This window comes from Ranitomeya imitator, chromosome 2 (assembly GCF_032444005.1).
Source record: "Ranitomeya imitator isolate aRanImi1 chromosome 2, aRanImi1.pri, whole genome shotgun sequence".
NCBI lineage: Eukaryota > Metazoa > Chordata > Amphibia > Anura > Dendrobatidae > Ranitomeya > Ranitomeya imitator.
The window spans coordinates 146,983,082-147,010,029 of record NC_091283.1 but is presented as its reverse complement, the minus strand read 5'-3'; the positions used below and the strand labels follow the sequence as shown (position 1 = coordinate 147,010,029).

Genomic DNA, 26,948 nt, shown 5'->3' with positions numbered 1-26,948 from the left:
CTGCTTTTCTATATACCACGAACTGCAGGGATTTAGGTATATCCCGCTTACAGTTCCACTTAACACTTGCAGCTCTCTGGCGCCCCCCTTACTCTCAGGTCAGATTAGGTACTGCACCTAGGGTAATTAGTCGCCAGACAGGCTGCCTGCTATGTACTGGCTATTGGGCACGCTGCAGCGACGCGATAAACTACTCCCACTTAGGCAGGAACAATAATTATCAACGCCGCAGTCGCTATAACGCCACCCAACTACCCAGTACAAAATGTATGCTGCCACCAGCCTCGATTAAATGGGTCCGAAGCTAACCCAACACAACAGTAGCGTATTTCCCTTCAGAAGACTTAGGGTACGGTTTAGAACAGGAGAACGAACTAATATGAAATATTATATTCCATAAAAATTAGGCAGTGCTTTATCAAAAATATTTTATAAAGATGTTACAAATGAGACAATTGCAAATATGTACAAGGGTAATTATAACAAAGGGAATAAATGAGAAAAAGCAACACTCACATGTTCAAAGCATGACAGGCAACCAGGCTAGGGCAGTTTTCCATACGTCCCAGCTCATGGGATGTACTCAGCTCTTCCAGGAAAATAGGACAAGAAGCAAGCTGGGGATGTGTGCAGACAGTTATAGCTTAAGCCTGCAACATCCCAGAAAGGGGTTGGATCACCTCGTCCCTCCTACCTCTTCAGTTTACTGATTTTACCCTAACCTATATCTAATTTCTATAATTCTGCTACAAAACATCTCATAGTCCTAACCAACCCATCATTCATCTCGGATTAACGTGAGCATTCTAATGAGATCAAATATGTCCTATCTGGGATACATATTTACAGAGAAAACCCTACTTCTTTACCAGACGGAGTTAGAAGCCCGTGTTTCGGGGAATGGGTAGGTACACCGAGTGAGAATAAGAATATATATTTTCGTATTTCTAGCTTAAATCGTTTGCCTAATATCTAACAAAAACTAAACAAAGAATCTTTCATGGATCCTCGAAGTTTCTACTTCACTTATAGCTGAACAAGAGCTTACACAGGGAATGCCGGTCGTAAATAATTTTGGCTCTCCTAACCCCCACACTCTCTGAGAAGGAAAGCCAGGAAGTTGCAGCTACAAACTGCTGCAGCATCACTCCAAGAAGGGGGGCTTAGCCCACGCAGGCTAGCAAGAAAACTACTTATGATATTTCATACCATATCGTGACAGGCATTACAGTCTATGGCAAATGGAAAGGCGCCAGGAGTGGATGGGCTACCCACTGTAATCTATAAAAGTATGGGAGAAGTGTTAGTTCCCAGATTAAGATGGTTTTAGAGGAGGCCAAGAGTAGAGGGATTTTGCCAGCCTCCATGAGAGAAGCCATAATAGTGGTAATTCCGAAGGAGGATAAAGATTTAAGGCAGCCTGAGTCATATCGGCCAATTTCTTTACTCACTATGGATGTCAAGCTTCTGGCCAGGGTGTTGGCGGCCAGGGTGTTGGCGGCCAAGGTGTTGGCGGCCTGAATGACGAGTGTTATCTCTAAGCTGGTGCACTCAGATCAGTCTGGTTTTATGCCTGACAGATCTACGGCAGTCAATCTAAGAAGGCTTTTTATGAATGTGCAACTGAGGTCCGACAACTATGGCCAGAGAGTTATCGCATCCTTAGATGCCCATAAGGCATTCGATAGCGTGGAATGGGGATATTTGTGGCAGGTTTTGCACTGTTTGGGCTTTGGCTCACAGTTTGTGGCTTGGATTCAGCTGCTGTATGCGCAACCAGAGGCTAGAGTCAGGGTGAACGGGGAGCTATCTCACACTATAAAACTATATAGAGGGACAAGACAGGGGTGTCCGCTCTCCCCTCTTGTTTGCTTTGGCTGTGGAACCATTGGCCGCCAAAATTCAACAGTCTGCTGAGGTGTCTGGGTTAAAGTATGGGACAATAGAAGAGAAGATCGCACTATACGCGGACGATATACTACTGTTCCTGGCTGATCCGATTGCTTCCTTGGGGGAAGGGGGGGGGGTGCCATTGGGCTTATTGAAAGATTTGGCTCTTTGTCGGGGCAAGTCAATTCTGTTTAAAATGGACGACATGGGGGAGGAAGGGCGACTTAAGGTGGTAAATCAATTTAAATATTAGGGGATATGGATCTCTATGCCAGTCACAGACTATGTGCATAGACATTTGACTCCTGTTTTGGGCGTTCTTAAGGCGAAAGTGGGTGCCTGGATTAAACTGCACTTGTCGGTGGTGGGTCGGGTCAATCTCATTAAAATTATTTTGATGCCTAAAATACTATACGTTCTCCACAATGCGCCAATTTGGATACCACGCGGGAAATTTCGGCAGATTAATTCCCTGTTCAGGAGTTTAGTATGGGGGAGACAGCACCCGCGCATCAGATTGGAGACACTTCAAGGAAGATGGCGGTTTGGCTTTGCCCAAGCCTGAAGTATATTTTCTTGCAGCCCAGAGTCAACATTTAAAGGGCTGGGCGCATGAGGCGTCTTCCAGTGCGGTACAGCATTTGATGAAAGAGGTGACGAAAAGAAGTCCAGTTATACAGTGCCTGGAAGACGGATCCCTGGGTGTGCTTGGAAAAATCTATCCAACTATGTTTCTGGTACATAAGCTGTGGGGTAGATTGAAACAAATCATTGGGCGTTCTACCAGAGTGGCAGGCCAAGGGTATTCAATATGTGCATCAGATAATTGAGCAGCGAGAGCTGAAATCCTATTCCCAGTTGCAGTTTGGTCTCAGGGCCTCCGGGGACTACCAATATGCGCAGATGAGACGCGTTTGGAGCTCAGAACAGGGGTGAATGCCTTAGAATCCAAGGAGATATAGTGCTGGAATATGTGTGCGGTGAGGGGACTACGAGGGGGGTTATTTCCACCTTATATAAAGATTTGCTACATACGTACCTATTGGGATTCCCGATAAATGCGAGAGCTAGGTGGAAAAGAGAGCTGGGCCGCTGGAGGATGAAACGTGGGAGTCGGTGTTGGAATGGGTTCCAAAATTGTCACCGAGTGAACCGTATAGGCTGTCACAGCTTTATATACTGCATAGAGTGTACAAATCTCCGATAGTATTGTATAAAGCAGGGTTACGAGCTAATTCTGAATGCCCGAGGTGTAAGAATGAAAATGCAGGAATATTTCACATGATGTGGGCGTGTCCGAGACTGGCTGCTTTTTGGTTGGTGGTTCTGAGTCGTGTGGAAGGAGGGTATATATGCGTATAGGGAACCGGTGGGTTGTTTGCTGGGTTACGTAGAGGAGACTGGAGTGGATAACTCCCTGAAAATAGCAATTGCCAGATTATTATATATGGCCCCAAAGGTAATAGCGAGAAACTGGATAAAGGAGGAACCGCCCACAAGAGGAGAATACCTTCAATATGTGAAGCAGGGTCTTGCATTGGAAAAGGGTTTATAAGAAAAGAGGGAAAATGGAAATGTTTGACAAATTGTGGACTTCTTGGTTTGAAATGGGCTAGAAGCTAGGTTAAGGGGGAAAAAGGAGTTGGGGGCCTGTTGCTGGAATATTGTATATGCGGTCTTAATTGTGATGAGATCCATTATGTATCGTTTGAGGAAGTGGTAATAAAAGATGTGAGCTGTCTCATTGGGATGGGGGGGATAAGTTGGGGATGTTGGGGTTTGACACTTAAAATTTGAAGCGAAAAAAAGGTTGTAACATGTAAAATGCAATGTTATTCTTAATAAAAATCTATCTGAGTTAAATAAAAAAAGAAAATAGTTCTTACAATTTTTTTCCCCCTATTTCAAGACATGTTCTTTTTAGAAACACAAGGCACAGCCACGGGGTCCAATGTGGCCCCTCCTTATGCTAACCACTACATGTCCTCCTACAAGGAATGCTTTGTGTAGACAAACCTGCTTTTTGTTTCCCCATGCCACTAATTGGAAATTATATATAGATTATTTATTTTGCATCTGGGACTAATCATCCAACACAATTTTATCTTTCTAATTTGGCACCATAATACCGACACTGCAGCTAAGAGTTTGCCTTTAGCACAAACTTGCCACTCTAGCATACATTGCATTCATAGGTTCATACGTCAACATTGGTCCATTTTGAGAAAAAGTTACCCCTCAGCAGAAAAATTTCAGAATCCCTTCCTTCCCTGTCTTGGGCGAGATACAAATTTGCGAGGCAAGCTCATTAGGGCAGATGAGGGCTCAAGTCAGAAGATTCCTAGCCAAATGTTTCTCAATAGTCAACACTTTTCCTTGCCTACACTGTAAGATTTTACATCCACACATGGACAAAGTTGCAAACAAGAGGTTTTTTTTTTTTACTTGCGACTCTACCCATGTTGTATACAGTGGGTACGGAAAGTATTCATACGCCTTTAAATTTTTCACTGTTTCATTGCAGCCATTTGGTAAATTAAAAAAAAAAAAAAGTTCATTTTTTTCTCATTAATGTACACTCTGCACCCCATCTTGACCAAAAAAAAAACAAATGTAGAAATTTTTGAAAATTTATAAAAAAAATAAAATAAAATATTACATGGTCATAAGTATTCAGACCCTTTGCTGCTGGTAAATCTTACTATAGCTCCTTGAGGTCTAAAACGGAAAATGCTCCCCCTAGTGGTAAATATGTATATTTGTAGAAAAATATATATTTTTCATATAGAAATGTTTGCAAACATTGCATTAATACATTTTAATTACTATTTAAGCTTAATTTCACAAAAAAAAAAAATACAAGAAAACTTGTGGCACCTTCCCTTTAAGTCACATCCTGTGCATTTTCTTGTGATCCTCCTTGAGATGGTTCTACTCCTTCATTAGAGTTCAGCTGTGTTTAATTAAACTGATAGAACTTGATTTGGAAAGTACACACCTGTCTATATAAGACGTCACAGCTCACAGTGCAGGTCAGACCAAATGAGAATCATGAGGTCAATGGAACTGGCCAAGGAGCTCAGACAGAATTGTGGCAAGGCACAGATCTGGCCAAGGTTACAACAGAATTTCTGCAGTACTCAAGGTTCCTAAGAGCACAGTGGCCTCCATAATCCTTAAATGGAAGAAGTTTGGGACCACCAGAAGTCTTCCTAGACCTGGCCGTCCAGCCAAACTGAGCAATCGTGGGAGAAGAGCCTCGGTGAGAGAGGTAAAGAAGAACCCCAAGAACACTGTGGCTGAGCTCCAGAGATGCAGTAGGGAGATGGGAGAAAGTTCCACAAAGTCTACTATCACTGCAGCCCTCCACCAGTCGGGCCTTTATGGCAGAGTGACCAGACGGAAGCCTCTCCTCAGTGCAAGACAAGTGAACGGCAACATAGAGTTTGCTAAAAAACACATGAAGGACTCCTAGACTATGAGAAATAAGATTCTCTGGTCTGATGAGACGAAGATAGACCTTTTTGGTGATAATTCTAAGTGGTATGTCGTATGTGTGGAGAAAACCAGGTACTGCTGATCACCTGCCCAATACAATCCCAACAGTGAAACATGGTGGTGGCAGCATCATGCTATGGGGGTGTTTTTCAGCTGCAGGGACAGGAGGACTGGTTGTCATTGAAGGAAATATGAATGCGGCCAAGTACAGAGATATCCTGAATGAAAACCTCTTCCAGAGTGCTCTGGGTCTCAGACTTGGCCAAAGGTTAACCTTCCAACAAGACAATGACCCTAAGCACACAGCTAAAATAACAAAGGAGTGGCTTCAGAACAACTCTGTGACCATTCTTGACTGGCCCAGCCAGAGTCCTGACCTAAACCCAATTGAGCACCTCTGGAGAGACCTGAAAATGGCTGTCCACCAACGTTCACCATCCAACCTGAAGGAACTGGAGAGGATCTGCAGGGAAGAATGGCAGAGGATCCCCAAATCCAGGTGTGAAAAACTTGTTGCATCATTCCCAAGAAGACTCATGGCTGTACTAGCTCAAGAGTTATTCTACTCAATACTGACACTGACAATACTGACCCTTGGACGAAGCTCTCAGAGCGAAACGTACGTCAGGTGTGGTGGGCACCTGGTTACCTATACTCTAGAGGTAAATATGCAGTGCTTAATTTGTCTTGTATTATTCATGTTTTGGTCTGGAACATGTGACATTGTGTATATATATAATATATATATATATATATATATATATATATATATATATATATATATATATATATATATATATATATATATATATATAAATTAGAACAGCATCATATTACCAAGCTTGCGGTGCAAAGCTCTCCAAACCAATATCTCAATGGTTCCAATAATATGAAAAAAAAGGAAAACAGCACACAAAAAAATGATAGAAAAAAGTGGGCTTTAATGACTAGACGGCGTGCCTGAACGTGATTATGTATTTTTGATATTGTGTATTAATAAAAATGTATTTTTTAACCCGCGTTTGGGAATGAGTTTTCCTTCTTTGGTGTAGATTGTACTCAATACTGAGCAAAGGGTCTTAATACTTATGACCATGTAATAGTTCAGATTTTCTTTTAAATACCGTATTTTTCGCTTTGTAAGATGCACAATTGGGGGGGAAATGGGGGTGCGTCTTACAAAGCGGATATACCACTTACCGTTACAGGATGGGATGAGGGGGTGTCCGCCACCGCTGCTGCGGTTGTCTGTTGCTGCCCAGGGTGATGCTGGAGTCTCCGATGCTGCGGGGGGCTCTGGTAACATTTTGTGAAAGGCCAGAGCCCCCCAGCAGTACGTCCATGCTTTCCTGTGAGACGGACTCCGGGAAAATGGCCGCCAGAATCTCATGAGATGAGATTTCAGCGCCGAGATCTCATCTCTCGAGATCTTGGTCCCAAGATCTCCATCTGCGCATGCGCCACCTCCTGGCAGCCATTTTCCCAAAGTCCACCGCACAGAAAAGCATGGACGAACTGCCGGGGAGCTCTGGCCTTTCACAAAATGTCGGCAGAGCCACCCGCAGCACCGGAGCCCCCCTGCAGCACAGGACACCTGCACACCCCCTCGTCCCGGCCTGCAGCAACGCTCAACTCCTGCCTCCTCCAGAAGCGACCCTGGGACCCTGATCCACCACAGCCATAACCCCAGTAAGCAATGAGACGTATGGATTATAAGAAGCCCCACCAATTTATTAAAAAACGTTTTTCTCCTATTTTTCTCCTCAAAATTTGGGGTGCATCTTATAATCCGGAGCGTCTTACAAAGCGAAAAATACGGTACATTTGCAAAAATTACTACATTTCTGTTTTTTTTTCAGTCAAGATGGGATGCAGAGTGTACATTAATGAGAAAAAATTAACTTTTGAATTTATCAAATGGCTGCAATGAAACAAAGAGTGAAAAGTTTAAAGGTCTGAATACTTTCCGTACCCACTGAATATACAATAAAATACACTTGTGGCCTTATTTATGTAGGCGAGACAACCCAACCCATTCGAAAACAGAATCTCGCAGCCTAAATGAAATATCAGGTGCAAAAGAAGCCACTTACGATTACAGTTCACCTTTCACAACCATAACCACAGTATAGCTCAAGTTCAGGTGCTGGAACAAGTTCCCCATTCCCTGAAGGGTGAAACAACCGGGTAAAACAAATTAAAAAGAAGGAGGAATTCTGGATCAATACCCTTCAGACTCTTGAACCAAAGGGTCTCAATAGGGAATAAATACTTCAAGTTTCCTATGACATGTTTTTGTTTGTCATGTTGCTATCACGTGGCCTCACGTTACCGATTCATCTAAGGTATCAAATCTGTTTTACCCATTTTTTTAACCCCTTCATGACCCAGCCTATTTTGACCTTAAAGACCTTGCCATTTTTTGCAATTCTGACCAGTGTCCCTTTATGAGGTAATAACTCGGGAACGCTTCAACGGATCCTAGCGATTCTGAGATTGTTTTCTCGTGACATATTGGGCTTCATGTTAGTGGTAAATTTAGGTCGATAATTTTTGCGTTTATGTGTGAAAAAATTGGAAATTTGGCGAAAATTTTGAAAATTTAGCAATTTTCAAATTTTGAATTTTTATTCTGATAAACCAGAGAGATATGTGACACAAAATAGTTAATAAATAACATTTCCCACATGTCTACTTTACATCAGCACAATTTTGGAAAAAAAATTTTTTTTTTCTAGGAAGTTATAAGGGTTAAAAGTTGATCAGCGATTTCTCATTTTTACAACAAAATTTACAAAACCATTTTTTTTAAGGACCACCTCACATTTGAAATCAGTTTGAGGGGTCTATATGGCTGAATATACCCAAAAGTGACACCATTCTAAAAACTGCACCCCTCAAGGTGCTCAAAACCACATTCACGAAGTTTATTAACCCTTCAGGTGTTTCACAGCAGCAGAAGCAACATAGAAGAAAAAAATGAACATTTCACTTTTTAGTCACAAAAATGATTTTTTAGCAACATTTTTTTTATTTTCCCAAGGGTAAAAGGAGAAACTGCACCACAAAACTTGTTGACCAATTTGTCCTGAGTACGCTGATACCCCATATATGGGGGGGAACCACTGTTTGGGCGCATGGCAGGGCTCGGAAGGCAAGGAGCGCCATTTGACTTTTTGAATGACAAAATTAGCTCCAATCTTTAGTGGACACCATGTCGCGTCTGGAGAGCCTCTGTGTGCCTAAACATTGGAGCACCCCCACAAGTGACCCCATTTTGGAAACTAGACCCCCCAAGGAACTTATCTAGATGCATAGTGAGCATTTTGTACCCCCAGGTGCTTCACAAATTGATCCGTAAAAATGAAAAAGTACTTTTTTTTCACAAAAATTTTCTTTTAGCCTCAATTTTTTTCATTTTCACATGGGCAACAGGATAAAGTGGATCCTAAAATGTGTTGAGCAATTTCTCCTGAGTACACTGATACCTCATATGTGGGGGTAAACCACTGTTTGGGCGCACGGCAGAGCTTAGAAGGGAAGGAGCACCATTTGACTTTTTGAATGAAAAATTAGCTCCAATCTTTAGTGGACACCATGTCGCGTTTGGAGAGCCTCTGTGTGCCTAAACATTGGAGCACCCCCACAAGTGACCCCATTTTGGAAACTAGACCCCCCAAGGAACTTATCTAGATGCATAGTGAGCATTTTGTACCCCCAGGTGCTTCACAAATTGATCCGTAAAAATGAAAAAGTACTTTTTTTTTTCACAAAAATTTTCTTTTAGCCTCAATTTTTTTCATTTTCACATGGGTAACAGGATAAAGTGGATCCTAAAATGTGTTGAGCAATTTCTCCTGAGTACACTGATACCTCATATGTGGGGGTAAACCACTGTTTGGGCGCACAGCAGAGCTCAGAAGGGAAGGATCGCCATTTGACTTTTTGACATACATAGTGTACATCAGGTTGGTGTGTGTGTGTTGTAGTGTACGTCAGGTTGGTGTGTGTGGTGTATACTGCACCACACACACCAACCTGATGTACACCACACACCAACCTGACATACACTACAACACACACACCAACCTGACGTAGGGTCAGGTTGGCGAGTGTGGAGTAGTGTACATCAGGGTGGTGTGTAGTGTACGTCAGGTTGGTGTGTGTGTGTGTTGGATACTACACCACACACACCAACCTGACGTACACTACACCACGCACTAACCTGACATACATTACAACACACACACCAACCTGACGTAGGGTTAGGTTGGCGAGTGTGGAGTAGTGTACATCAGGTTGGTGTGTAGTGTACGTCGTGTACATCAGGATGTGGTGTAGTGTACGTCAGGTTGGTGTGTGTGTAGTATACACCACACACACACCAACCTGACGTACACCACACCACACACCAACCGGACATACACTACAACACACACATACACCAACTTGACGTAGGGTCAGGTTGGCGAGTGTGGAGTAGTGTACATCAGGTTGGTGTGTAGTGTACGTCAGGTTGGTGTGTGTGTGTGTGTTGGATACTACACCACACACACCAACCTGACGTACACTACACCACGCACTAACCTGACATACATTACAACACACACACCAACCTGACGTAGGGTTAGGTTGGCGAGTGTGGAGTAGTGTACATCAGGTTGGTGTGTAATGTACGTCTTGTACATCAGGATGTGGTGTAGTGTACGTCAGGTTGGTGTGTGTGGTGTAGTATACACCACACACACACACCAACCTGACGTACACCACACCACACACCAACCGGACATACACTACAACACACACATACACCAACTTGACGTAGGGTCAGGTTGGCGAGTGTGGAGTAGTGCACATCAGGTTGGTGGGTAGTGTACATGTGGTGTAGTGTACGTCCGGTTGGTGTGTGTGTGGTGTATATTACACCACACTACACACCAACCTGACGTACACCACACCACACACCAACCTGACATACACTACACCACACATACCAACCTGACGTAGGGTCAGGTTGGTGTGTGTGGTGTAGTGTATGTCAGGTTGGTGTGTGGTGTAGTGTACGTCAGGTTGGTGTGTGTGGTGTATTGTGTATATCAGCCTGGTGTGGGTGAGTTCTGTAGTGGAATATCAGGATGTGGCTAGTCCACGGACGTGTGATGAATTCTGAAGCATTCATCCAAACACAGTCCAGGTTTGTCGGGACACGTTTCACATTGGAAACGAGTTTCCCTTCTTATCCCCCTTTTATAACATACCCGGCACCTTTTTCTTTTTTGCCCCTCACCGGGAAAATGTTGCCCTGGTACCATACGGGAACCTTGAGTTCCAGCAGTGCTGGGGCCCGCTCCTTCCTCGTCTCCAAACATCAGGGCCTTTATCACCGCCTCCTGGAACTGAAGGAAGGTGTTGTTGGTCTGACCTGCACATCGTGATAGCACGTATGCGTTATACAATGCCATTTGTACGATGTGCACAGCCAGTTTTTTATACCACACCTTTGTCTTCCGCATGGCACTATAGGGCTGGAGGACTTGATCAGAAAGATCAACTCCCCCCATGTGTTTGTTGTACCCCAGCGCACAGTCCGGTTTGTGGACCTGTGCTGTGGTACCTCGAACGGTGGTGGCCGTGGTGCCGGGACCATGGATTGTTGTCAAGAAAAAGACGTCCCTTTTGTCTTTGAACTTGACCACAAGCATGTTGTCACTACATTGGGCCCGGGTCTCACCCTTTGGGAGAACCTGCTCAATTAGTGACAAAGGGAGACCCCTCTGGTTTCTGCGCACGGTACCGCAAGCAACGGTAGCTCTGGCAGAGAGGGATTGAAAGAGTGGGATGCTTGTATAAAAGTTATCAACGTACAGATGGTAACCTTTATCAAGCAGTGGGTGGACCAAATCCCACACTATTTTCCCACTCACCCCCAGAGCAGGTGGACATTCTGGGGGCTGGATCCTGGTGTCCTTTCCTTGATAAACTCTAAAGCTGAGAGTGTACCCTGAGGTACTCTCGCAGATCTTATAGAGCTTAATCCCGTACCTCGCCCTCTTGCTGGGCAGGTACTGACGGAACTGAAGCCTCCCTTTGAAGTGGATGAGGGATTCATCCACACAAATTTCCCTTTGGGGAATGTACACTTCAGCAAACTTGTTGCTGAAGTGTTCGATGACCGGCCGAATTTTGAACAGTCTATCAAAATTCGGGTCATCGCGGGGAAGGATGTCCGTGTTGTCCCTAAAGTGGAGAAATTTATGAATCGCCTCAAAACGCTTGCGAATCATAACCATGCCAAATACTGGAGTTTGATATAAAATATCAGTACTCCAGTATTGGCGAAGTTCTGGTTTCTTCACAATTCCCATGTGAAGGACCAGTCCCCAATATTTCAACATTTCTGCAGAGTCAACGGGACTCCAAGCAGAAAATGATGAAACTGGGTTTTGGGCAAAAAATTGCAGGGCATATAAGTTTGTTTGCTCCACCATGAGACTGACGATTGACTCCGAGAAATAGACTTTGAAAAAGTCTATTTCCCTGAGGTTGGCAGTCTCAAATTGGATTCCTGATTGGGGAATGAAATCAGGAATCCGTGGAGCAAAATTTTCAGGGACGGGGGTCCAGGTGGGGGTACTAGTGCTAGGTTGGGCGTGACTAGCACTAGGTTGGGGGTTACTCACACTTGGTTGTGGGTCTTCTCCCCCGGCCTCCAACTCTTCTTCCCTGGGCTCCGGCTCTTCTTCCCTGGGCTGCGGACGATTTCTCGTCCTGCGACTTCGTGGTGGTGGCGAGTCCGTGTCACTGGAGGAGGAAGAGTGGGAGGAATAGAGAAAGGTAGGGTCCTCTCCCTCACTATCAGCTTCGGAGGCAATAAAAGAATATGCCTCCTCTGCCGAGTACAGCCTTTGTGACTGGGACGAGCGGGACATTGTGTGTGCGTGCGAAGGGGCCTGAGGGGATGCAGGAGGCGGCAGCAGCAGTGGGGGGGGGGTGATCAGGGGGGCAGGGGGTGATCAGAGTGATCACTGGGGCGGGTGATCACGGGGGGGGCAGAAGGTGGATGTCAGGAGCGGGGGGGAAGGGGAGATGTAGGAGCCTGCAGCAAGGAAGGGTGATCACTGGGCAGGGGGCTGATTTCTGGGGTGTGGGAGGGAGTGGAGGGGTTAACGGATGGCAGGGGGGGGATCGGACGGTTGGGGGAGCGGGAGGCAGAGGGGGGGAGTACCAGAAGGCGGACAGGTGGCGATCAGTGGATGGGAAGGCGGACAGGCGGCGATCAGTGGGGCACGGGGGAGCAGTCAAGCGAAGGGGCCTGAGGTAATGCAGGAGCCAGCAGCAGCAGGGGGTGATCAGGGGGGCAGGGGGTGATCAGAGTGATCACTGGGGTGGGTGATCACGGGGGGGGGGTCAGAAGGTGGCTGTCAGGAGCGGGAGGGGGGGAAGGAGGGGGCAGGGGAGATGTAGGAGCCTGGGTGATCACTGGGCAGGGGGCTGATTTCTGGGGCGTGGGAGGGAGTGCAGGGGTTAACGGATGGCGGGGGGGGGTATCGGATGGTGGGGGGAGAGGGAGGCAGAGGGGGGAGTACCGGAAGGCGGCAGCAGCGGCGATCAGGCAGCAGGGGGCGATCTAGCAGCGGCGGCGGCGATCTGGCAGCGGGCGGCGGCGGGTGCGGCACACAGGGACCTCACTCTCCAGCTTCCACGGAAGGGATGAAGCTGGAGAGTGATGTGAGACATGTTTCACTCCGCCCCTCCACCGCTGATTGGAGTGAAAGCGTCACATGGACGCTTTCTCCAATCAGAGCTGGAGGGGGGTGAAACAGAGGGCACAGGAGCGATCGTGGCCACGGGGGGGCAAAGCCACCCCCCCTGGGGTCAACTAGAGGTCCTCACGTACCTGCGGGTCGGGTGACATTTCATTGACCCCGGTCACCCGACCCGCAGGAACGCGATCAAACCATGACGCATACGCTGCGTCATGGGTCGGAATGGCACCGACTTTCATGACGCAGCGTATGCGTCAAAGGTCGGGAAGGGGTTAACCATATCTTTGTGTTTTTGTTTCAGGTTTTCATTTTTCTCCATCTTTATGTAAGGCAATTCTACACAATGGTCGTGCTTGGGTATCTCAGTGAGGACTATTCTCAATATTGTTATGAATTGTTGACAATCTGGGACCATCCACAGAAGCGATAGGACACCCTGCCACCGAAGCCCAAACCCTAGTATTGGTACTATTGCACCCACCTTACAACTTCCACACACCGTCCTCTTTCTCATTATTCCCTTCCTTGCAGTGTCATCCAGTGCTTTATCTACGCGGCTCCTGTTTCACCACTCGATGTTTTGCATACATCCTACATACAGTCACTGCTGTGTCCAATTCTTCATTTTATTTGGTCGGCATTTATAGTTACGCTTATTCACCCACATCCTCCATTATTCCGCCCAACGCCCACAGACCCCCTTCTATGACGCGACATTCATCACTCTAGCCTCCCAAATGGCACATACATACCGTGATATTCGCATAAATCCCGGGCACGCCCATCCAGAGGATACTATGCTTCCCAGTGACACAAAACGCATTGCTTGACTTCTCCTCGAGAACGCTCTCATCACATGACAGGCACCTGCAGTGACGCCAGCACTAGGAGTCTCCGGACTGCTCGCCCAGCTTGGACATCATTCTGCTACAATCGGCCAACAGTACATCCAACACATTCCTCTATCAGGACCCTCAATGTATCCATGCCCGCCCCTCTTCCCCATAGCAATTCCCACAGGAAATACCCCCTCCTTCTAAGATAAAAGGACATGGGCAGTATTGGTGTGTTCTGCGCTTTCTGACAGTGGCTTGTGGCCACCATATCCCAATGCATACATGCCTAGACCTATGACCACCTACAGTCTGGTAGCATTACTACAATATTAAAGGTTCTATTATTCTAGAGCACATTATTGACATTCCTCCCCCTCTTCCTTCTGGTATAAACATCAGCCCCAATGAGGATCTATTACTCACCTTCCACTACAACAGTACAGCTCAGTTCCTAATTTTCAGTATTCCATTCAACAGCTCCCAACCAAGGTTTTGCATGATCCATTACTTCCTTTTAGCCATTTGCTCCCAATTTCACACTTACTTCCTCCTCTTTCCTTCCCAGTCTTCCTTTTCGCTCCTCCTCTTTCCTTCCCAGTCTTCCTTTTCGCTCCTCCTCTTTCCTTCCCAGTCTTCCTTTTCGCTCCTCCTCTTTCCTTCCCAGTCTTCCTTTTCGCTCCTCCTCTTTCCTTCCCCGCCTTCCTTTTCGCTCCTCCTCTTTCCTTCCCAGTCTTCCTTTTCGCTCCTCCTCTTTCCTTCCCCGCCTTCCTTTTCGCTCCTCCTCTTTCCTTCCCCGCCTTCCTTTTCGCTCCTCCTCTTTCCTTCCCCGCCTTCCTTCTCGCTCCTCCTCTTTCCTTCCCCGCCTTCCTTTTCGCTCCTCCTCTTTCCTTCCCCGCCTTCCTTTTCGCTCCTCCTCTTTCCTTCCCCGCCTTCCTTTTCGCTCCTCCTCTTTCCTTCCCCGTCTTCCTTTTCGCTCCTCCTCTTTCCTTCCCAGTCTTCCTTTTCGCTCCTCCTCTTTCCTTCCCAGTCTTCCTTTTCGCTCCTCCTCTTTCCTTCCCCGTCTTCCTTTTCGCTCCTCCTCTTTCCTTCCCCGTCTTCCTTTTCGCTCCTCCTCTTTCCTTCCCAGTCTTCCTTTTCGCTCCTCCTCTTTCCTTCCCAGTCTTCCTTTTCGCTCCTCCTCTTTCCTTCCCAGTCTTCCTTTTCGCTCCTCCTCTTTCCTTCCCCGTCTTCCTTTTCGCTCCTCCTCTTTCCTTCCCCGTCTTCCTTTTCGCTCCTCCTCTTTCCTTCCCAGTCTTCCTTTTCGCTCCTCCTCTTTCCTTCCCAGTCTTCCTTTTCGCTCCTCCTCTTTCCTTCCCCGTCTTCCTTTTCGCTCCTCCTCTTTCCTTCCCCCCATCTTTTTCCCTTTCCCCTTATCTGCTGTAATTTCTTCTCTCCCCTTCCCGTTCCCCCTCCTCCCCTATTTCCACGTCTTGATTCATGCCTTGCATCTCGTAACACTGACTGTTGTATCTGCCTTTCAGTGCACGGCCCATTCTTACCGACCACTCTGGTAGCTTCAAAGATTAACACTTCGGCTTACCAGTCAGTCAACATGTACATGCTGTGGTCCTCCAACTTTTATTTTTCAGGTTTTACCGTCATATTTCTTTTTCTTCATTTTAAGATTGTATGATTACTGACTGTTATACAATTGCCTTGTACAGCATTTATCTAATGCAGGTCCATGCGGGCCGAAACATATCTACTAGCTGTTGATCTACAGACTGATTCATTGTAAATAAATTCACCTCATTTTGCAACATATCCTTAAGAGTGCTGAGTCTTACTGCGACTATTAAGTTATGGACATTTGTTTGATTTCTTTGCATGTATGGAATGGTTGTTACCGACATCTGGTGAGAATTTCATGGCAATAGCACCTTTAGAAATATATTTACTTAGAAAACTGGTGACCTGTTCAATACTTATTTCTCCTGCTTTATACCCTCCAGACATTACTTCATATGTGACTGATATCAGCCTCTCATATAAAGCTCCAGCACTGTAAGCAGTGTGAAGATGCTGTATATTACAGCTATGATGGCTGGACCCCTCGCACAAGTCCCCTTCTCCGCTCACCTGTTGGCCTCCGCTGACCATTATTTGTCGATACTCCCACTCGTGGTCCACATTGGGTCCTCTTAGGAAGCAGAGAGCTGCCATGGCCTCTGCCCTTCTCTCCTGGTTGATGAGATATCGGGGGGTCTCGGGCATGAAACACACAACAAACAGCATGAAGACGGGGGGGATGGAGCAGACCACCGCCAGCCAGCGCCAGCCCACCATCATTCCTGCACAGAGACAAACCAGTCATTAGCCATGACAAAGCTATATACGCCTCCCCCACCCAACATTACCTGCAATATACGCTCCCACAATCCCAGTGACTACCATCAGCTGGACGCAGGACCCCAATGCCCCTCGGACCCTGGAGTGGGACGTCTCTGAGATATACACCTACAAGTTCACAAGGAAAGTGAGACACGGGTCTATACACAGACAGCAGTGGACCCCATACAAGCAGATGAGACCACTAGCGAGAAGGTGCACAGCACAGGGGAGTGATGGGTTCAGAGACCACCATACTGGTGCAAAATGTGTGGTGACCAGAGAGGGGGTCATGAGTACAGAAAATCTTGATGGCACTATAGAAATAGTGCACAGACGAGGCAGGGGTCTCACCGGGACTACTAGGGAAGTAACTCCACTGGCCAGTCCGGACAGCACTCGGCCGCCCAGAAGCATCCACACGTTCTGTGCCGATATGATCAGGGTGAAGCCCAGGACAAATGGAAGAGCACATAGCATGAGGCTGAGCTTTCGGCCCACGCTGTCCACCATCCATCCACCAAGGATCCCGCCGGCTGCCGCTCCGATGGTCACTATAGACTGTGGAGGAAGAGAGAAACATCAGAGGGAGGAGGTGCCCATTTCCTGCATCTTTCCACCACATTGGGGAGGAGACTCACCCCAAACCATGAAGCCGCTTCCTTATCCAGTACCAGTCGCGGGTCCTCCTCATTCTTCAGATCGGAGATGGCTGGAGAGCTGAACCCCAAGACAAAGCCAAAGCTCAGGGGCCCCAACACTGCACCAAACGTGGCCAAGTATAGATTCCTGTCCTGGACATGACTGCATGGAGGGAAGAATGCTGGGTCAGGTGACACCTGAGAATGCAGACAGCCTCGGCCCAATGGCCCTGATAAGTGCCACATTTCCAGATATTCTCCATTGTATGGTGCCCTGAAAAAGTCTTTATGGCAAATGAACTTCTCATTTTTTTACGTTTACACCCAAAACCTTAAAATGTATTTTTTGTGATAGACCAACACAAAATAGCAAGTAGACGTGAAGTATTACTTTTACGCCACACGTAATGTTTTGCATTTAGCCCAAAAAGTTCAACTTTGGCCTCATCTGATCAGACCACCTTCTTCCACATGCCTTGTGGAGGACACAGCCAGCAATGTAGGCTTTTAGCCGAGGAGAGGCATTCATGTTAGGTTAGGGTCACAACAAAGGGGTAAGCCTTGTCACTGGCTGTTGGGCTCTCATGAATTGGCCAATTTGTGCTCTACGTATCTTCATATTTTAGCATGTCCTCTACAGCAGTAATGCAGTTCCAATTCCATATAGTCAATGTTTACATACTTTAGTGTTTCAGAGTGCAGTTTTAAATTGTTAGTTACATGGTTATGGCAGCAGCGTCATGATGTGGGGAGGCTTTTCTCCAGCAGGGGCAGGGAAGCTGGATAGAGTTTATGGAAAGATGGATAGAGTCAAGTACAGGGCAATCCTGGAGGAAAACCTGTTAGAGGGTGAAAAATACCGAGACTGGGGTGTAGGTTCACCTTCCAGCAGGACAAAGACTTTAAACCTCCTGCCAGAACTACAATGGATGTTTAGATCAAAGCATATTCACGTGTGTGAATGGCCCAGTCACCGTCCAGACCAAAATCCCATTGAGAATCTGACAAGACATGGAAATTGCTGTTCACAGACCCCTCCATCCATTATCACTGAGCGAGAGTGAGTGTGCAAAGAAGAACGGGCAAATGTCACCTCCAGAGGCAGTAGAGACAAACAATAAGACTTGCAGCAGTAATTGTAGTGAAAGGTGGTCCTACAAAATATTCACTTGGGGGCTGAATACAAACATAAATCGGAAAATTGTGATTTGTATTTTTAAAATAATTAGAAAACCTTGTGTCGTTTGCTTACACTTCACAAATACTCGTTACTATGTGTCGGTATCACATAAAATACATGTCAGTTAGTGGATGTAATGGGAAAAACATGTGGAAAAGACCTGAAACATTAGGAACCCGAGGTTATCCCGAAATGCTGGCTCACCTATGATCGAAGAGGGAGCAGCGAACCCTTGTACACACGCAGGGGAGAGCAACTCAACGTTAGCGTACAAAGTAGGAGGGAAAAGTGTCACCTCTGATTAAAGGGCATGTCCACTACTCAGACAACCCTTTCTCAATCCAAATGTTCCCCCAGTAAAATAATAACACCTTTCCTCACTCTCCTGCCGACATAACTGACATCAGCAGGAAGTGAGGACTGCGGCTACTCTGTCACTTCCTTCAGATCTCCTTGTGTCCGATAGCAAAGAGATGCCAGCCCTGATTGGCTGCAAGATCACATGACAATGTCACAAGACCTCCGGGTGAGCCAGTTCCAAATCCGCTGGAACAGTGCCCACACTGGAGGCAGTATAGCATTCATTTTGGGTTATTTTAATGGGGTGAAACACAAGGATTAAGAAAGGTTTGTCTGAGTAGTGGACAACCCCTTTAACACTATTCATATAAAAATACAGAGAGATACATAAGGTCCTGCCTACAATCCCACTAGGGGCAAGCTCTCAGGATACAGAAATACATGATAAGATCCTGTCTGCAGTCACCACTAGGGGGAGCTCCTTGTATACAGAGATACATAAGATCCTGTCTGCAAGAACCACAAGGGGGAGCTCCCTGTATACAGAGACGTATAATAAGATCCTGTCTGCAGCCACCAGTAGGGGGAGACCCCAGTATACAGAGCTACATAAGATCCTGTCTGCAAGAACCACAAGGGGGAGCTCCCTGTATACAGAGACGTATAATAAGATCCTGTCTGCAGCCACCAGTAGGGGGAGACCCCTGTATACAGAGCTACATAAGATCCTGTCTGCAGCCACCACTAGCGGAAGCACCCTGTATATGGAGATACAGAAGATCCTGTCTGCAGCCACCACTAGGGGGAGCCCCCTGTATACAGAGATACATAAGATCCTGTCTGCATTCACCACTAGCGGGAGCCCCCTGTATACAGAGACACATAAGATCCTGTCTGCAGCTACTACTAGGGGGAGCTCCCTGTATACAGAGATACATAAGATCCTGTCTGCAGCCACCACTAGCGGGAGTCCCCTGTATACAGAGATACATAAGATCCTGTCTGCAGCCACCACTAGGGAGAGCCCCCTGTATACAGAGACACATAAGATCCTGTCTGCAGCCACCACTAGGGGGTGCCCCCTGTATATAGAGATACATAAGATCCAGTCTGCAGCCACCACTAGGGGGAGTTCCCTGTACACAGAGATACATGATAAGATTCTGTCTGCAGTCAACACTAGGGGGAGCCCCCTGTATATAGAGATACATAAGATCCTGTCTGCAGCCACCACTAGGGGGAGCTCCCTGTACACAGAGATACATGATAAGAATCTGTCTGCAGTCACCACTAGGGGGAGCCCCCCTGTATATAGAGATACATAGGATCCTGTCTGCAGCCACCACTAGGGGGAGCTCCCTGTATACAGAGATACATGATAAGAATCTGTCTGAAGTCACCACTAGGGGGAGCTCCCTGTATACAGAGATACATAAGATCCTGTCTGCAGCCACCACTAGGGGGAGCTCCCTGTACACAGAGATACATGATAAGAATCTGCAGTCACCACTAGGGGGAGCCCCCTGTATACAGAGATACATAAGATCCTGTCTGCAGCCACCACTAGGGGGAGCCCCCTGTATACAGAGATACATAAGATCCTGTCTGCAGCCACAACTAGGGGGAGCTCCCTGTATACAGAGATACATGATAAGGTCCTGTCTGCAGCCACCACTAGGGGGAGCTCACTAAATACAGAGATGCATGATAAGATCCTGTCTGCAGTCACCACTAGGGGGAGCTCACTATATACAGAGATACATAAGATCCTGTCTGCAGCCACCACTAGGGGGAGCTCCCTGTATACAGAGATACATGATAAGAATCTGCAGTCACCACTAGGGGGAGCCCCCTGTATACAGAGATACATAAGATCCTGTCTGCAGCCACCACTAGGGGGAGCCCCCTGTATACAGAGATACATAAGATCCTGTCTGCAGCCACAACTAAGGGGAGCTCCCTGTATACAGAGATACATGATAAGGTCCTGTCTGCAGCCACCACTAGGGGGAGCTCACTAAATACAGAGATGCATGATAAGATCCTGTCTGCAGTCACCACTAGGGGGAGTTCACTATATACAGAGATACATAAGATCCTGTCTGCAGCCACCACTAGGGGGAGGCCCCTGTATACAGAGATACATAAGATCCTGTCTGCAGCCACCACTAGGGGAGGTTCCTGTATACAGAGATACTTGATAAGGTCCTGTCTGCAGCCACCACTAGGGGGAGCTCCCTGTATACAGAGATACATAAGATCCTGTCTGCAGCCACCACTAGGGGAGCTCCCTGTATACAGAGATACTTGATAAGGTCCTGTCTGCAGCCACCACTAGGGAGAGCCCCCTGTATACAGAGATACATAATAAGGTCGTGTCTGCAGCCACCACTAGGGGGAGCTCCCTGTATACAGAGATACATAAGATCCTGTCTGCAGCCACCACTAGGGGGAGCTCCCTGTATACAGAGATACATAAGATCCTGTCTGCAGCCACCACTAGGGGGAGCCCCCTGTATACAGAGATTCTTGATAAGGTCCTGTCTGCAGCCACCACTAGGAGGAGCCCCCTGTGTACAGAGATACATAAGGTCCTGTCTGCAGCCACCACTAGGGGGAGCCCCCTGTATACAGAGATACTTGATAAGGTCCTGTCTGCAGCCACCACTAGGGGGAGCCCCCTGTATACAGAGATACATGATAAGGTCCTGTCTGCAGCCACCACTAGGGGGAGCCCCCTGTATACAGAGATTCTTGATAAGGTCCTGTCTGCAGCCACCACTAGGGGGAGCCCCCTGTATACAGAGATACATGATAGGGTCCTGTCTGCAGCCACCACTAGGGGGAGCCCCCTGTATACAGAGATTCTTGATAAGGTCCTGTCTGCAGCCACCACTAGGAGGAGCCCCCTGTATACAGAGATACTTGATAAGGTCCTGTCTGCAGCCACCACTAGGAGGAGCCCCCTGTATACAGAGATACTTGATAAGGTCCTGTCTGCAGCCACCACTAGGAGGAGCCCCCTGTATACAGAGATACATGATAAGGTCCTGTCTGCAGCCACCACTAGGGGGAGCCCCCTGTATACAGAGATTCTTGATAAGGTCCTGTCTGCAGCCACCACTAGGGGGAGCCCCCTGTATACAGAGATACATGATAAGGTCCTGTCTGCAGCCACCACTAAGGGGAGCCCCCTGTATACAGAGATTCTTGATAAGGTCCTGTCTGCAGCCACCACTAGGGGGAGCCCCCTGTATACAGAGATACATGATAGGGTCCTGTCTGCAGCCACCACTAGGGGGAGCCCCCTGTATACAGAGATTCTTGATAAGGTCCTGTCTGCAGCCACCACTAGGAGGAGCCCCCTGTATACAGAGATACTTGATAAGGTCCTGTCTGCAGCCACCACTAGGAGGAGCCCCCTGTATACAGAGATACTTGATAAGGTCCTGTCTGCAGCCACCACTAGGAGGAGCCCCCTGTATACAGAGATACATGATAAGGTCCTGTCTGCAGCCACCACTAGGGGGAGCCCCCTGTATACAGAGATTCTTGATAAGGTCCTGTCTGCAGCCACCACTAGGGGGAGCCCCCTGTATATAGAGATACATGATAAGGTCCTGTCTGCAGCCACCACTAGGGGGAGCCCCCTGTATACAGAGATTCTTGATAAGGTCCTGTCTGCAGCCACCACTAGGGGGAGCCCCCTGTATACAGAGATACTTGATAAGGTCCTGTCTGCAGCCACCACTAGGGGGAGCCCCCTGTATATAGAGATACATAAGATCCTGTCTGCAGCCACCACTAGGAGGAACCCCCTGTATACAGAGATACATGATAAGGTCCTGTCTGCAGCCACCACTAGGGGGAGCCCCCTGTATATAGAGATACATAAGATTCTGTCTGCAGCCACCACTAGGGGGAGCTCCCTGTATACAGAGATACTTGATAAGGTTCTGTCTGCAGTCACCACTAGGGGGAGCCCCGTGTATACAGAGATACATGATAAGATCCTGTCTGCCGCCACCACTAGGGGGAGCTCCCTGTATACAGAGATACTTGATAAGGTTCTGTCTGCAGTCACCACTAGGGGGAGCCCGTGTATACAGAGATACATGATAAGATCCTGTTTGCAGCCACCACTAGGGGGAGCCCCCTGTATATAGAGATACATGATAAGGTCCTGTCTGCAGCCACCACTAGGGGGAGCCCCCTGTATACAGAGATTCTTGATAAGGTCCTGTCTGCAGCCACCACTAGGGGGAGCCCCCTGTATACAGAGATACTTGATAAGGTCCTGTCTGCAGCCATCACTAGGGGGAGCCCCCTGTATATAGAGATACATAAGATCCTGTCTGCAGCCACCACTAGGAGGAACCCCCTGTATACAGAGATACATGATAAGGTCCTGTCTGCAGCCACCACTAGGGGGAGCCCCCTGTATATAGAGATACATAAGATTCTGTCTGCAGCCACCACTAGGGGGAGCTCCCTGTATACAGAGATACTTGATAAGGTTCTGTCTGCAGTCACCACTAGGGGGAGCCCCGTGTATACAGAGATACATGATAAGATCCTGTCTGCCGCCACCACTAGGGGGAGCTCCCTGTATACAGAGATACTTGATAAGGTTCTGTCTGCAGTCACCACTAGGGGGAGCCCGTGTATACAGAGATACATGATAAGATCCTGTTTGCAGCCACCACTAGGGGGAGCTCCCTGTATATAGAGATACATGATAAGATCCTGTCTGCCGCCACCACTAGGGGGAGCTCCCTGTATACAGAGATACTTGATAAGGTTCTGTCTGCAGTCACCACTAGGGGGAGCCCGTGTATACAGAGATACATGATAAGATCCTGTTTGCAGCCACCACTAGGGGGAGCTCCCTGTATATAGAGATACATGATAAGATCCTGTCTGCCGCCACCACTAGGGGGAGCTCCCTGTATACAGAGATACTTGATAAGGTTCTGTCTGCAGTCACCACTAGGGGGAGCCCGTGTATACAGAGATACATGATAAGATCCTGTTTGCAGCCACCACTAGGGGGAGCTCCCTGTATATAGAGATACATGATAAGATCCTGTCTGCCGCCGCCACCACTAGGGGGAGCTCTCCTACCGATAGCCTCGGGCATGTGCCCCCTGACCTCACACCAGTATCACTAGCTGGTCGGACTCTGCACAGTGTACAGGTCTGATCAGGACGTTGTGACGTCAGCTGTCACTATACATTACTGACACAAGTGCACACATCTCCAGCACACGTGACGTCAGCACTCACCGCAGATATCGGCTCTGCTGTAAATCCGGAGACTCAGGCGCATCAAGAAGAGGCTGAAAGTCCTCATCATCCATCACCCTAGAAAGATGAGCAGCCTGTGCGCCGGGCAGAGAGGAGGACAGCGCTGGAGAGCTGCAGACACTGTGCTGCCCCGAGGCACCGCTCAGCTCTCACACCGTCCCGGAGCACATACAGGTCACATGACAGGATCACTGTCAGCTGACATATCACGTGGTGAAGAACTCCTCCTACCTATGAGTGCGCAGACTCGGCTTCTGCAGGGAGGCGGAGCTTGCTTTCCTGAACTCCCTCCGTGGCTCCGCCTAGGATATAGCCAATCATATCACTGCTGATGAGCCACGCCCGTTATGTATTATGTAAGAAGGGAGGAGCGTTACACAGCCAATGGCTGCACACGGCCTGTGATCCCATGGATGAGGCTATGGCTAAATCCAAGTCGGCTAAGGGACCTCTGCTGACGTCGTGCCCATGTGACCGGAAGGGGCGGCGCTTCTTCCTCCATAGCGCAGACAGAGCAGACATGAGGAAGCTGTGGATGTCATGGCGGGATTTCGTGCACGATTTGGATTTTGAGTGTTTTGTGCAGGATTTGCCTCTTCCTCCATAGAGCAGAGCAGACAGGAGGGAGCTGTTGATGTTATGGCGGGATTTTGTACAAGATTTGGAGTGTTTTGGGTCGTTCTCCATAGTCACAGATCAGGTAAGTGGGAGTCTGCCTGGGGAGAAAAAGGTGATGTTGCTTGCATGGGGCTGCATGTGCATGCTGGACGGGGGTCTGCCTGGGGAGAAAGGGGTGATGCTTGCATGGGGCTGCATGTACATGCTGAACGGGGGTCTGCCTGAAGAGAAGGGGGTGATGCTTGCGTGGGGCTGCATGTGCACGCTGGAGGGGGGGATCTGCCTGGGGAGAAGGGGTGGCGATGCTTGTATGGGGCTGCATGTGCATGCTGGAGGGGGCTTGCGTGGGGCTGAATTTGCATGCTGGAGGGGGTCTGTCTAAGGAGGAGGGGGTGATGTTTGCATGGGGCTGCATGTGCATGCTGGACGGGGGGTCTGCCTGGGGAGAAAGGGGTGATGTTGCATGGGGCTGCATGTGCGTGGGACTGCATGTGCATGCTGGACGGGGGTCTGCCTGGGGAGAAGGGGGTAATGTTGCTTGCATGGTGCTGCATGTGTATAGTGGAGGGGGGGTCTGCCTGGAGAGAAGGGGGTGATACTTGCATGGGGCTGCATGTGCACGCTGGAGGGGGGTCTGCCTGGGGAGAAGGGGTGGTGATGCTTGCATGGGGCTGCATGTGTATAGTGGAGGGGGGGTCTGCCTGGAGAGAAGGGGGTGATACTTGCATGGGGCTGCATGTGCACGCTGGAGGGGGGTCTGCCTGGGGAGAAGGGGTGGTGATGCTTGCATGGGGCTGCATGTGTATAGTGGAGGGGGGGTCTGCCTGGAGAGAAGGGGGTGATACTTGCATGGGGCTGCATGTGCACGCTGGAGGGGGGTCTGCCTGGGGAGAAGGGGTGGTGATGCTTGCATGGGGCTGCATGTGCATGCTGGAGGGGGCTTGCATGGGGCTGCATGCACATGCTGGAGGGGGCTTGCATGGGGCTGCATGTGCATGCTGGAGGGGGTCTGTCTGGGGAGGAGGGGGTGATGTTTGCATGGGGCTGCATGTGCATGCTGGAAGGGGGGGTCTGCCAGGGGAGATGGTGCTTGCATGGGACTGTGTGCTGGTGGTCTGCCTGGGGAAGCTGGTGATGCTTGCATGGCACTGCGTGCTGATGGTCTGCCTGGAGAAGGGGGTACATAGCTTGCGTGGGACTGCGTGCTGGGGGCGCTACCTAGGGAAGGTGGTGACATTGCTTGCGTGGGACTGCGTGCTGGGGGTCTGCCTGGGGAAGGGGGTGATGCTTGCGTGAGACTGCGTGCTGGGGGTCTGCCTGAGGAAAGGGGTGATGCTTGCGTGGGACTGCATGCTGGGGGTCTGCCTGGGGAAGGGGGTGATGCTTGCGTGAGACTGCGTGCTGGGGGTCTGCCTGGGGAAAGGGGTGATGCTTGTGTGGGACTGCACGCTGGAGGGGCCTGCCTAGGGACGGCGGTGATGCTTGCATGGGACTGCACGCTGGAGGGGCCTGCCTGGGGAAGGGGGTGACGTTGCTTGCCTGGGACTGCGTGCTGGAGGGGCCTGCCTGGGGAAGGGTGACTGCATGCTGGGGGTCTCTGTTGGAAGGGGGTCATGTTCCTTGCGAGCGGGGCTGTGTGTCTGTTGGGAAGGGGGGCTGCGTGCTGGGGGTCTCTGGGGAAGAGAGGCTGTGTGCTGGAGTCTCTGTTGGGAAGGGGGTCATGTTGCATGCGTGGGGGATCTGTTTGCAGGGGGGTCTACCTGCAGAGTGGGGCTGATGTTATTTGCATGGGTCTGCATGGTGTGGGGGGCTGTTGTCACGTACTGTGCAGGTCAGTGTGTGATGTCACTTGCGGTGGGGTGTGTGTAGGGAAGAATAGTGTGAGGGGGCGAACAGGGGAGGGGATGAATGATGATGGAGATCTGAGGGATTGATATTACTTAACATGAGAATCTCTGCCTGATGGTGAGTCGGTCCTGTTGTGTGTTTTGTTTTTTACATAAAACTTTCTTATTAATATTATTGGGCGCACATGACGTCAGGTTGATGACTGACCTATGACCTCTGGGAGCAAAACTGCGTGATAATGTCTCCAGATCCCGGGCTTTATTCTCTCCTCGCACGCTATTCTGTTCAGTATTAGCCTGGTGGCCACTGGTGTCAGCCACTACTTGAGTTTTCTACATGATTTTTTCTGTTTTATTCTAGGTATTGTGGCTTTTCCCCATCCTGTGTCCCTCAGAGCAGTGACCTCCCTACAGATGTCATTTCATCACTGGACTTCTCTTCACCAAGTGGAATGCTTGTGCCTCACAATCCATGTGAGGACCCAAAGTGATGACACTGTGGGTGTCTGATAATGTCGGGTCCCTCCCCGGCCCCGTCGGGTCCCTCCCCGGCCCCGTCGGGTCCCTCCCCGGCCCCGTCGGGTCCCTCCCCGGCCCCGTCGGGTCCCTCCCCGGCCCCGTCGGGTCCCTCCCCGGCCCCGTCGGGTCCCTCCCCGGCCCCGTCGGGTCCCTCCCCGGCCCCGTCGGGTCCCTCCCCG

The 26,948-nt window shown here is 48.9% G+C and overlaps 1 protein-coding gene across 1 annotated transcript in view; it reads right to left on the bottom strand.

Moving 5' to 3' along the window:
- SLC2A8 (solute carrier family 2 member 8) overlaps nt 1–24,034 on the bottom strand; it is a 35,355-nt gene extending 11,321 nt beyond the window's left edge. The window contains exons 1-5 of the mRNA XM_069747378.1: nt 23,765–24,034; nt 16,999–17,161; nt 16,712–16,918; nt 16,387–16,486; nt 16,109–16,320 (exon numbers count right to left, since the gene is read on the bottom strand). Of these exons, the coding sequence (XP_069603479.1) occupies nt 16,109–16,320; nt 16,387–16,486; nt 16,712–16,918; nt 16,999–17,161; nt 23,765–23,838 (756 nt within the window). The 5' untranslated portion in view covers nt 23,839–24,034. The remainder of the gene's footprint in view (nt 1–16,108; nt 16,321–16,386; nt 16,487–16,711; nt 16,919–16,998; nt 17,162–23,764) is intronic.
- Between the last annotated feature and the right edge of the window lie 2,914 nt (nt 24,035–26,948).